Source organism: Caloenas nicobarica, chromosome 5 (genome assembly GCF_036013445.1).
Source record: "Caloenas nicobarica isolate bCalNic1 chromosome 5, bCalNic1.hap1, whole genome shotgun sequence".
Lineage (NCBI taxonomy): Eukaryota > Metazoa > Chordata > Aves > Columbiformes > Columbidae > Caloenas > Caloenas nicobarica.
In genome coordinates this window covers 47,113,628-47,125,990 of record NC_088249.1, presented here as the reverse complement: position 1 = coordinate 47,125,990, position 12,363 = coordinate 47,113,628, and the positions used below count along the sequence as shown (strand labels likewise).

Genomic DNA, 12,363 nt, shown 5'->3' with positions numbered 1-12,363 from the left:
GAATATTGTGTCCAGTTCTGGGCCCCTCAGTTCAAGAAGGACAGGGAACTGCTGGAGAGAGTCCAGTGCAGGGCCACGAAGATGATGAAGGGAGTGGAGCATCTCCCTTATGAGGAAAGGCTGAGGGAGCTGGGTCTCTTTAGCTTGGAGAAGAGGAGACTGAGGGGTGACCTCATTAATGTTTATAAATATATAAAGGGTGAGTGTCAGGAGGATGGAGCCAGGCTATTCTCAGCGACAACCAATGATAGGACAAGGAGCAATGGATACAAACTGGAACACAGGAGGTTCCACTTAAATATGAGAAGAAACTTCTTCTCAGTGACGGTAACAGAACACTGGAACAGGCTGCCCAGGGGAGTCATGCAGTCTCCTTCTCTGGAGACATTCAAAACCCACCTGGATGCCTTCCTGTGTAACCTCATCTAGGTGTTCCTGCTCTGGCAGGGGGATTGGACTAGATGATCTTTTGTGGTCCCTTCCAATCCCTAGCATTCTATGATTCTATGGGACATCCCCAGCTTCTCTGGGCAGCCTGTTCGGGTGTCTCAGCACTCTCATAATGAAGGGTTTCTTCCTTATCTCGAATTGAAATCTAGCCTCTTTAAGTTTAAAGCCATTACCCCTTGTCCTATTACTACATGCCCATGTAAAAAGTCCCTCTCCAGCTTTCTTGTAGCCCGGTTTTAGGTACTGCAAGGCTGCTATAAGATCTCTGTAGAGCCTTCTCTTCTCCAGGCTGAACAGACCGGACTCTCTCAGCCTGCCTTCATAGGAGAGGTGTTCCAGCCCTCTGTTCATCTTGGTGGCCTCCTCTGGACTCACTCCAACAGGTCCATGTCCTTCTTATGTTGAGGACCCCAGAGCTGCGTGCAGTACTGCAAGTGGGGTCTCACAAGATCAGAACAGTGGGGGAGAATCTCATATAGTAATGCCTGTAATAACTATATTTACTATAGGAGAGCTACTCTGGATTTACTGCTTTGACTTGGGTAAAAATTTGGCCTACTTCCTGGTGAAAAAACCTGTTAGTCTTGAGAAAGTAGTCTTTTCCCATGCTTGGAATACCCAGGGAGTTTTCTCTGCTTTTTTTTTTTAGAGTGATACTGTTTTGATGATGCTTCTCCCAATGTGTACATATTGAAGTGCATGCTAGATGAAAACCTTGAAGGATAACTTTCTAATCTCCATACATCAGGAGATTTCAAGTATTAAATGTTAGATTATATTCTAATAGCATCCAGTGCTTGCTTTTTCATGAGGGTGATGTTCAGAGTTTTGCAATCAGAGTTTGGCTAAAACTTTGTTAAGTTGAATTCACCACCGCATTTCCTAGCTAACTGTGATGAGTCAAAACCTAGTGTTTATCCGAAGTCTCTTGCTTGTCTACAGCTTAACAAGTAGAGGATATTAAAATCTGAAGTGAAGTTTCCCAGGTTCTGTAGGGAGCAGAGGCTGCACAGCAGAGTGAGAATTGAGCTGTACCATTTTGCTAACACCTGGTCTGGATGCTTAATCTCAGACTGATGGCCTGGTGGCTGTAGAACATGGCATTCACTGAGAAAGCTGTCATTCAGCTTGGGTAAAGGTACAACTGTTTCCCCAAATTGCTTATCAATTTTCTAGCTTTCTAGAGCATTTTAGAGTAAAAGAATCTAAGCTTTATTGCCAGCTCTCCTCTGATTTGTTTATGTCATTTAAGCTCTTGCTGATTCAGTTTTTTCATCTGTTATTTGGAATAGTATTTGCTTGCTCTCCCTCATGGGACTATTGTGAAGTTTATTTCATTAGTTTTTATAAAGGACTTTGAGATCCTAGATGCCAGATGCCAAAGAAAACCAAAATGGTTATTACCATTTTCTTGATTAAATATATGTATTTTTTTTCTTTGACACTAGCCTTACAAATCACTGCAGACTGTCATATAATGAAATTTACCTCAAATAATGACTGTAATGACGGAACAATAATGAGGAGTAGAAGGCATTGCGTGCCTCTGAAACTACTGTAATTTGCATAAACCACTCTGGGAGTCTGGTGAATTATATTCTGCTTGGTCTGTCCACAGAGAGATTAATACTGGTTTGTTTTTTGTAAAACATTAGAAAACTTCAACTTTAGGTCATGTGGGCTTGCATGTAAACACATATATATCTTTGAAACATTAGTCTTCTTTACAAGCTGGCAATCCAACAAATTTATAGTTTGGCATTAGAAATCGTGCACTGTTTTCCTGCTGGGCTCTAAACAATTTTTGTTCAATCTTACTTAACTTAAAAATTAGATTTGCAACCTTTCCTTAGTGTAGGTGATTGGAAGTTTTGCCGAAGAATTAGGTTTTCATTCCCAAAAGGTGCTTTTACATGCTGTGGTAAATCAAGAGAAGAGACATGGGAACATGTGAAAATCGGGCACTTAATGTATAATGCATTCTTGTATCTTTATCACATTTATATATGTAAACTGGTTATTTTTTAGTGAGGTTGCCACCGTGTGAGACAATGTGGCAGTTACATGTGTCTACGTCCTCATCTGCGCTTTTCTGCTAATAGTAGTCTGGTGCTATGTGTATAAAAAAATTAGTAATACTATTAACTATTTGGCATCACACAGATGTTAAAATGTATTTACACAGCTTTTATAAGTGAGGGTCAGGATTAACTTAAGCATACTTCACCGAGAGCTGCTTCAGGGCCATTACTTCCCCAGAGTCTGGTGAAGTGATAAAGATGGGCTGGAAAGCTGTTGCTATGTGACTGAAGAGTGAAGCTTTCGGGTCCAGAAAAGCCTCGGTGGGGTTCTCTCAGCTCTCCGCATTTGTTCCCTTCTCAGGGGTGGAGCTCACCTTCCTACCTGGCTGCCCAGCTCCATCATACCGTCCCATCCTGTGTATTGGCTTAGCATACACACACATCTTATCATGATTTAACATGCCCTCCAAAATCTGGGTTTAGTGGCTTTGATGACACAGTGAGCAGTGCACTTGCAGAATGGTGGATTCAGTCCAAGTTTTGAATGTACAGGTGTCCCAGTTCTTAAATCCAACACAAGAGTGGTGTTACTGTTTCTGCAAAGAAGACAGGGGTCCTAAGACTAAAGGGGAATGAACACCACTGAGAGAGGCTGGGCCATATTACCTGAGGACATACATTTCAGGCAGAGATGATTACAGTCTCTCCCTTTGCACTTAAAATTACTATGTTCACTTGAATTTTGGGTGAAACATTGTGTGGAGTCCCACTGACAAGATCAGAACTTCACAAGGAGAGAAGAAAAAATTTACATTCTGGTGCTCATCTATGTGAATTAGGGACTCTTCGGTTAATTTGTTTTCTGCCTACAGGTACAAAGGACTCTTTTCTTTCTATTGCAGAAGCAGCCTACTAAGGCAGATATACCCATTCGACTGTCAAGGTGTGGATCATGGGAGAACAACTGTCAAACAACAGCATCCTTGATCAGTTTAGTGATAGCCATGAGCAGTCATATGAAGAGTTTCTAAATACATTCACTTATCTTTTGAAAGGTATGTAACTCCCCAAATCTCCCATTAGAAATTGCAGCCAGAAGGGAAGGGAAAAAGAGAAGCAGTAGTATTTTAGTGTTGTTCTGCTACTTACTTGCTTTGTGACCTTAGGCAAATCCTTGCGATACTTTTGTTTCTCCTATAAGCAGTAGGATCCCTGAGGACAACTTTCCTTAGCTTGGTTCACAGACTGCTAAGGTAGGTCAGGTGTTTAACCATGTTTTGCTTGCCGTAGGGATGTGGGGGCGTGTGCACTATTTGGAAGGATGGGCTTTTCCTAAGTATGTTCTGCATTGTTTTGCTAGAGAAGTTCCCATAAAAGAAGAAGAGTCTAAGGAAAGTACTTAATAGTATGAGGTGGCCTAAGATTATAGGTGTGCAATTTGGATACTGTCACAGATTTACTAATACTGGCTTGTTGTGTTATGCTGTTATGTGTGCCAAGCTAACAGATAACAAGGGTGAAGGCACATCGGGACGATTACACTGAAACAGTCTCATACTCTGCAGATAAATAAAAGGTGGGGCTTAACCTTGATCTGACCATTGCTGAATTACAGGCAGTTCAGATCTGGATTCAAATTCTGTAGCTCAGGTTCATTTCTTTTGGCCATGTTAAGTCAGGTACTATAAAAATAACTGTGAGCTGCATATGACTCACGATTCTCTTTACCACAGCTTTGCACTAAAAATGATGTCCTCGTCTTATTACAAAAGAACTGTATTTTTCAATTACAGCATGTGGCATGCTCCATTGGTTGGCATTCAGAAGTCTGTCCTGTCCTTGTGCCTCAGGCAGAACTAAGTGTCAGTCACAGGCACTGAGCAGACAAAAACACCGGGGAGTCGAAGCTGCCATAGAAGTAATCTTATGGCAACTTTCTGTCTCCTCCCAATAGAAAATGGAAGAGAAAGGAGACACTGAGGGATGAGATAGGAGGATTGAAAATTAAGTTCTTGTTCTTTATGTGTGATTGGTACAGTAGGGATAGCTCCTATCTTAGAAGCATGCTGCATATCATGATGCTACTTGCAGAAAGCCTCAGTGTGTATTTCAGTCACTTTCATTGTCACTATGGCATCTGCCACTAAAACTGTATAAAAGGTAGAGCTTTAGCTGAATGAAATGCTTAGAAATGCAGTTTCCTATGCTAGCGTAAACAAAACAGCTCAGCTTGTTTTCCTCCCACCTTCATTTTCCTTTAAAAATACCCAAAGGTGCTGGTTTGCATTATAAACTAATGACCTGCAAAAATTCCACTCAAAGCACAAGGCATTTTAGCATCAGAACAGTGCAAGATACTTTATAAAATATCAAACTATTAGTTTATTAATTTTGCATTTGGAAAATAGTCATTTGATAGCTTAATAAAGACTATCTGCTAGTAGGCTGCATGTGGGAACGGCAGGATGTGCGGCTCCAGCTAAAGGGCCTTGGGACAGGTTATATAGAAGTATGCTTTTTATGAGTGTAAGGAGTGATAGCCCAGGCCAGTGAGAATGAAATCTCAGGTCGGAAAACTGCCCCCGTATGTATGATGTGTGAATGTTGGGCCTGGGCATGTGAATGAGTGGGTCGGAATGCCGCTCACGAGATATGCATGGGAACGTGACTGAAAACGGTCAGAAGTGTGGTGTGTTTGGGATAACATTTTTTGAAAAAACATCCTGTCTAACCTCTTAGTCCAGGTCCATATCTGTAAACCTATAAATTGAGGACTGTTAATAAAAGTCAGCTCAGCCTGGCTCAGCTCTGCCTGGCTCTGCTCTTGCTGCTAACAAGAACTCTGTGTCTGTGTGTCTGTATGCGTCGTTCCTCATCACTGCAGCTGCAGAAATTTTCACGTTTTTATGTGAGTTTAGATATTTACTGTGGGGTCAAGTAAAATCTAGAATAAAATCGAATTGAATCATTTCGGTTGGAAGAGACCCTCAGGATCATCGAGTCCAACCATAACCTAACTCCAGCACTAAACTGTGTCCCTAAGAACCTTGTCTAAACGCCTTTTAAACACCTTCAGGGATGGTGACTCTGCAATTTCCCCGGGCAACCCGTTCCACTGCTTCACCATCCTCTCCGTGAAGAATTTTTTCCTAATATTCAATCTGAACCTTCCCTAGTGCAACTTGAGGCCATTTCCTCTTGTCCTATCACTTGCTACTTGGGAGAAGAGACCAACACCATCAGCCAACAACTACAGCCTCCTTTCAGGTAGTTGTAGACAGTGATAAGGTCTCCCCTCAGCCTCCTTTTCTCCAGGCTAAACAGCCCCAGTTCCCTCAACCACTCCTCATAAGACTTGTGCTCCAACAACAACCAAGTGAAGTAAATAACTTGAGCTTGCTGAGCTTCCCTGCCCTGCCTATGTAAACTGCTTGCGCAAACTGCTGCACTAACTGCTTCACCTCTGTTTGGTGGCCCTGTTCACTGTGCTCCTGGTCACCTGCACTCCCTAGGAGGGTGTTTCAATCTCCCTCAGTTGCTCCTGGCAACGCCACTGCCGTGTCAGCCCCTCTCGTGAGATCAGCTGCTTTCACGGTGATTCTCTTGGTAGGACCACAGCTCTGGGATCTCTTCCTTGTCTCCTTAATCCGTGCTCAGCCTTGGCAATTACTGTAGCCGCTGCTGTGCACGTCGATTCCTGCCATTGCTCTGTAGCTGCTGCTGTGCTCCTCTTTCGCCGCTGACATTCTGACCATTTTTAGATTACCTTTCTGAATTTGGCCTGATAGTTGTGTTGATCCACACACTAAATCTTTGTACAATGAGCATTCATGTCAGAATTTGCTTAGTTAGATATGGAGATAGCTATTTGTATACACAAATAACCAAGCTCATTCAGTTGTGTGGGTAAATATATAGGAGCGCTTTAAAAATAATTCCTTGAAAAACATCACTATCTGATAGATTTTTGACTGTCATAACATTGGAAACAGAAGACACACATAAAACTATTAATAGTTGGATTGCACTTATTTCACAGGGTACCATATTCGTATAAGGTGATTTTGACTTGTGCATGAATTTGTACTAGCTCTCTAGTTGAGATTGGTAAGCTATTTTCTCCTGGAGTTTCTACATTATTCTTGAAAGTGTTTCAAAAGAATCTGATTTCCTAATGAATGTTTAATTTTTCTTCATTAGTTAAATTTATACACAGTGAAATTGAAAAGATTGTACCTCAAGTACAAAAACCTAAGCATCTTTGACTGTTCTGGCCTATCTAAAAATAACCCTTTGAAGTTATAAATGTCAGCCTGGAGTAACCCCCTGTGAGCAAATTATGGTATCGTGGTTTGATTGCGGGGTGACAATAAAACTGTTGCAGATGTATTGTTAACCTCCTCTCCCCCCACTTCCCCCTTCAGCCCCTCCCTCTCCCCGCTTCCCACTAAGGACAGGCGATTGGGAGGAAAAGAAGGACAAAGAGAAGAGAGTTGGAAAAAATTAAAAATGTTTTGCTAATGCTACCAATAAAAATAGAGAAAATAATACAAAATATACAAAACCAATCTTGAAAGTCCCGGCAACTGCTCCGGCAGATGTGGAGCCGGCACCTGAAGTCCTGGACTGGACTCTGCAGCCAACCAGAACGGGATTCAGTCTGTCACTAGGCCTCAGTTCGCAGGGACGACTCGCAAGGTCCTCTCCCAATGTCGGCCATAAGGAAAAGGGACGAGATCCTCATGATTCCTCACTTTTATATGAAGTATCATGTGAATGGGATGGAATACTTTAGTTGGTCAATTCTCAGTTCACCTCCTGCTTGAACATCTCACGAGATGCATCATTATCAATGACCTTGCATTCCATTGCTATGTCTGCCAAAACATGTATCTAACTTTCAGGAAAACTGCAGTTAATAAGAAGGCTTTAGCTGACAGGGAAATTCACTAAAAGAGAAACCTGTTTTTAACAAAACCAGGACATAGGGTCTTCCACTGACAGAATAGTTCAATTCCTGTAAATATGGGAAACAGTATTAATGAATTTTTGCATTCCTGACTTTCATTGGCTTTTTAAGGTTTGCTAATATCCTAACCAAGAAAATAACATTTTTAGAATGTTGTCTTCTTATATCTAATCGTGGGATATTACCTTTGGCTACTCTATAGAGTAAGAGTAGAGATCTTATGTTTCCTTGTATTTTTTGAAAAGATTTTATCTTAGCTCAAGTAGAACAAGATTTGGAGTAAAAATAAGGTCCTTGTAAATTCTATGTAATTCATGTGATACGCGGTTTAGAAGTAGACTCGACAGTGCTAGGTTAGTGGTTGGACTCAATAATCTTAAACGTCTTTTTCAACCAAAACGATTCTATGATTCTATGATGCTATGTGTATGATTTAAGTAGCACACAGATACTTTATAACTTAGTTGGACCATAAGTTATATCTTTGATATAGGAATTTAATCTTCCTGCTTTTAGTATTCCTGAAGCAACAATGATTCTGTTTTTTGAAGTGTGCTTGATGCTGTGACAGAATAAGAATTCACAGACTAATTGACAAGTAAATCCTATAGTAGGCCTTTTACCACTCTTCTACTCGATCTAATGGAACATAGATAAACATACTTAAATGTCATTTTAAAACTCTGAGCTCAGCATTTTAAACTTACATACTCCAACAGAACATGACCTATATATCTCAAATGCATAATATTTAAAAAACTATGGGAGCACTCCCTCCATGATTGGAAAAATTTTTAACCCTTTTCTTTGATTCTGTAACAGATGGACACCTGAGGGCTAGCTTAAGATCCTAGTAAGTCTCTTAGTTTTCCTACATACAGCATCCAAAGTATGTTTTTTGTCATAAATTAATAAATAGGTGAAAGGGCTGGTGAACCCATGGGAATATAATTTAGTAATTAGAGCCCAGGATCAGAAAGATGAAATCTTTCATGCTCACTGTAAAGCTTTGCAGAAGTTTTCAGCATCTGGAAGAATATTACCCCCTCTTGTGCAAATCCAAAGCAGATATTGGTAAGAGGAATCATTTTATTATTCATTTACTTTAATACATTAATTTGTGCTGCTCTTAGAACCACTGAACCCCCTTATACTTATGCCAAGTTACATATTTAGTTTTCTTAGTTCGTTCTTTTAGCACTGAGTATAAAACCAATCTGATAATAAAACAACTAACTGGCATTTGCTTTAAGGTTGTACAACTCCACTATGTTTTTTAAGTCAAAAAAAAATCCCTTAAGTATGTTTTCTTGATTGTGCAGTTGAAGAAGCCTCAGAAGATTTTGATTTACGAAGGAACTGATGACACAGATTTCTGTAGATGTTGTCAATGTATGTTCTCTTCAGAACTAAACAGTTCCTAGAACAAGTGTGGACAAAATCTCATGGAAATAGACCAAATCCCCGCTTTTTAAAAAAAGTACCACACAGGGCAAGAGGCTCTTTCAAATCTAAGGAAGAGTGTTTGAAATCTGGTGGAGAGAATTATGATGTCCAAAATTAGAAGCAACATCTGCTCATTTTTCTAAACTCAGCAGATTTGGAAATTCACTGGAGCATAAAATATCTCCTTTGACCTTCTAAAAAATATAGGAAAAAAAAATGGTCCAAGCTTCACATTTTTCATCTAGATTTCAAATTACTCCTTTTCCACTTCTAAAAATATGGGATCCATGATCAGCTAGCTGCATACAAAAATGCTGCCATGAATATATTTAATATCCAAACGCAAGTTTAGATTAATAGTTTTTCCATGGTCCTGGGTATTTGACCACTAGAATTAAATTCAGTCCATTCCAACTCTTAATTTTGCTCTATTTCATATACATTACTCTGCCTGGCAGTGCGTTGAAGTCTGAGGGCTTTGATCAGACCCATCTCTAAGCAAACTGAACATTGGATATGTACTTCATAGCCTCAGTGCAATCATTTTGATGCTTCCAAGCCGAGCAAGCTGTCGAGTGGTGGAGGTTGGAAAGTGGCAGACCACTTCTCTACTTCCAGGTGGCATGCAAGAGCCTTATTCTGTGTCGTGATCAAATTAATTTAATTCCCCAGTGAAAGCTGAGTAATGTATTTAGTTCAAAGTCCATTCGATGGTAGCTGTCTGCTTCCTTTTTTTGTTAATCACATTTAGGAAAAACAACAACTTTAAACTTCCTACATAAGTGTCAGTGGATGCACTTTACAAATGTGAGTCTTAACAGCAGAAAGCATAGCAGAAAATTGTAAGAAATGACAGTAAATTCACTTCAGTTTTTAAAATGGGCCAGTAGGACAATGCTAACCCCAAGAGAAATTTTCAGCCTTCTTCCTATGAGTGGTTTTGCCAATAAAGGCAACTAGGCAGTTCAATAAAACTAATTAAATTAATCTATCATCCACAGAGAACTTAAACAGGGCGTGAAATAGCGAAACAGTGTCAATTCAGAGCTTTTTATTGATGTGTTGTGCTGGATCATTGGAAAGAACTGGTTGAGAGAAAAATTTTGCAATTTTCTATTGATCATAAATTCAGTAGCTATCTCTATGTAACCTTAATTCCATATAGTGTAAAATCAAATATCATACAGAGTCCCTAAATGTAGGAAAAAAACACATAGGGATGCAAACGTAATAGATTATTTTTGAAATAATAATAGCTGATCTGTTTTATGGATGTTTGTTGTCCTTAGATCTCAATCATATTTGCTATGCAAAGTACTTCATCTCCATTGTACAGACAGAAAAAAATTAGGCATAAATAGGGGAAATGACTAGTGTTCGTTTTCACAGTAGCTCACTGGCAGCACCAGATAAGGACAGAGGCACTTGGGCTCCTAGAAACTTTGACAGCTCTTGAACCATAACACTTCCCTAATAGCAATTCTTTGTTCTTTTCTGTGATGCTTTTATTACTAAAAATTTCTAAAGATTCTTTCAGATGAAAAAAAATACATTTTCATTCTGTTGCATAATTCAGATTTTCCAAAATGTAGAAAAGGGAAATATTTAGTAATTTTGCTGTTGATAGTTTGATACAGATTCCATCCTATAACTGGCACGTTGGCTATGGTTGAATTCTGTAGTACTAGAAGAAGCAGTAACACAAAAAGAACTCTTGTTAACCTCATCACTTTGCCTTGAAAGGCATTGAAGTGTGCTAAATGCAGCTGTTGGCTAAGTTTCATGTCATTGCAGTGAGGTGAGGAAACAGTTAGCCCTCTTTTTTCAGATGTGGAAATGACACAAAACAAAGAATGTCAGAGATCGGAGCCATATAGTGGCTCATCAGGACAACTAGAAACAGCAATCAAGTGACCTCACTGCCAATTTAGTGCTGAACTCTTTATAGAATTGTGTGCTTTTCTGTGTCCAGTATAAAATCACACAGAAATGCCTGATCTCAGTAAAGTTGGTATTTGCCTTTAAAAAGAAAATCAGGCCTTTTTAAAGTTGCCTTAATGCCTTAATTATAATATCCAAAATCGAGCAATTTTGAAACTCTTGGGCTCTCTGGCATGTTATTAATTTGTTCCCACCTGCTGTAATTTTTTTATGATATTATTTGTTGAGAAAGGAATAATTTGTGTGGTGATGCAAGATGCTTTTAATTATATAGAATTCACTTGTTTCTTATAGTGTTTATCTATTTACCTGCTAGTGCTGAATTCTTCTACAATGCAAGTACACAGAAGGTTTTAAAAATCAGTTTTGTCCTGATTTATTAGTATATCACCTGCTCTTTTACAGTGCTCCCAACATATGTATTTAATGTAGTTTCTTTGTTCTGAGGATGAATTTAAGCACATTTATGGTTGCTTTGACTCTAAAAAAAAGTGTAACCAACACTGCTTATTTAGGTGATCAACTCACATTCTGTTACTTTTCGCCAAGGTTCAAAGTATGGCTCAGTGTCGGAAAGACTCAGAAAGAAGTATGGAGTTCCTGTACACTGAGCTAGTATTCTCCTCTTAGTTACTGTCTAATTTAAAATTCTTCCTAAACTATCTCTTAAACACAATTTCTGAAATGTAACACTAGTTACATTCTGTAAAGGATAGTGTAGTTTTTCTGAAGCTATTGGAAGCAGGCCCACCTTTATAAACCTCCGGAAAAAGTCTTCCAGCTTTTAGATCCTGATACACTGTCAAATCATGATTGCGAAATACTATCATTTGTACAGCCTGTGCCTTCATGAAAACTTTTTTTTTTTCTCCACCACATTAAAACTCTTTATCATTAGAACTAGAAATCTGATCTAGTATGTTGGCATTGCTTGGTAGTGAGAGATAGCACTTGATCCCTGGTAGATATTAAGATGTGTAGCTCCCTTAACAGGACTCTGCTGGTTAATGTCAGCTGAGGATCTGCTCTAAGATTTCTGTCACGGTTTTCTGAATTTTTTAAAGATTATTTTTTGTCATCATCTGTTGGGAGAAGCAGGATTTTGCTCATGGCACGCTGCTGAAATGGTCAAGTGGACATTTGCTTTGTCATTTAACTGATTGCATTATAATATTCAAATGGAGAAGGTATACAGCAAACAGCACTGTTGAACCGTGGAAGAATAATACATATTTTTAAATGATCAGCTGGGGTGAGTGTGGTATAAACAGGAAATATTGCCCCTTTTCTAACACTGGCACTATCTAAAACATAACAGAGAAATAGATATATTGATACAGATAAACACTACATAAAACCACAACATATATGTTCCATTAAGGAAAAAGGGAGAGATACTGATACAGTAGAAGAACAGTTAAACTTTTGAAAATAAAGAGCTGAGTTAGTTTTGAAGTATTGCTGTACATTAAGCTAAAGCAGGTGTGTGAGAGTGGATGAAGTATACTGAGGGTAACAGTCATTTGTCTTTCCCCT

At 39.1% G+C, this 12,363-nt stretch overlaps 1 protein-coding gene across 4 annotated transcripts in view; it reads left to right on the top strand.

The window, feature by feature from the left end:
• Positions 1-12,363, top strand: part of IFTAP (intraflagellar transport associated protein) — a 61,277-nt gene that overhangs the window by 10,528 nt on the left and 38,386 nt on the right. For all 4 annotated transcript variants that reach the window (XM_065636786.1, XM_065636785.1, XM_065636783.1 and 1 more), the window contains exon 2: positions 3,374-3,526. In XM_065636786.1, the coding sequence (XP_065492858.1) occupies positions 3,424-3,526 (103 nt within the window). In that variant the 5' untranslated portion in view covers positions 3,374-3,423. The remainder of the gene's footprint in view (positions 1-3,373; positions 3,527-12,363) is intronic.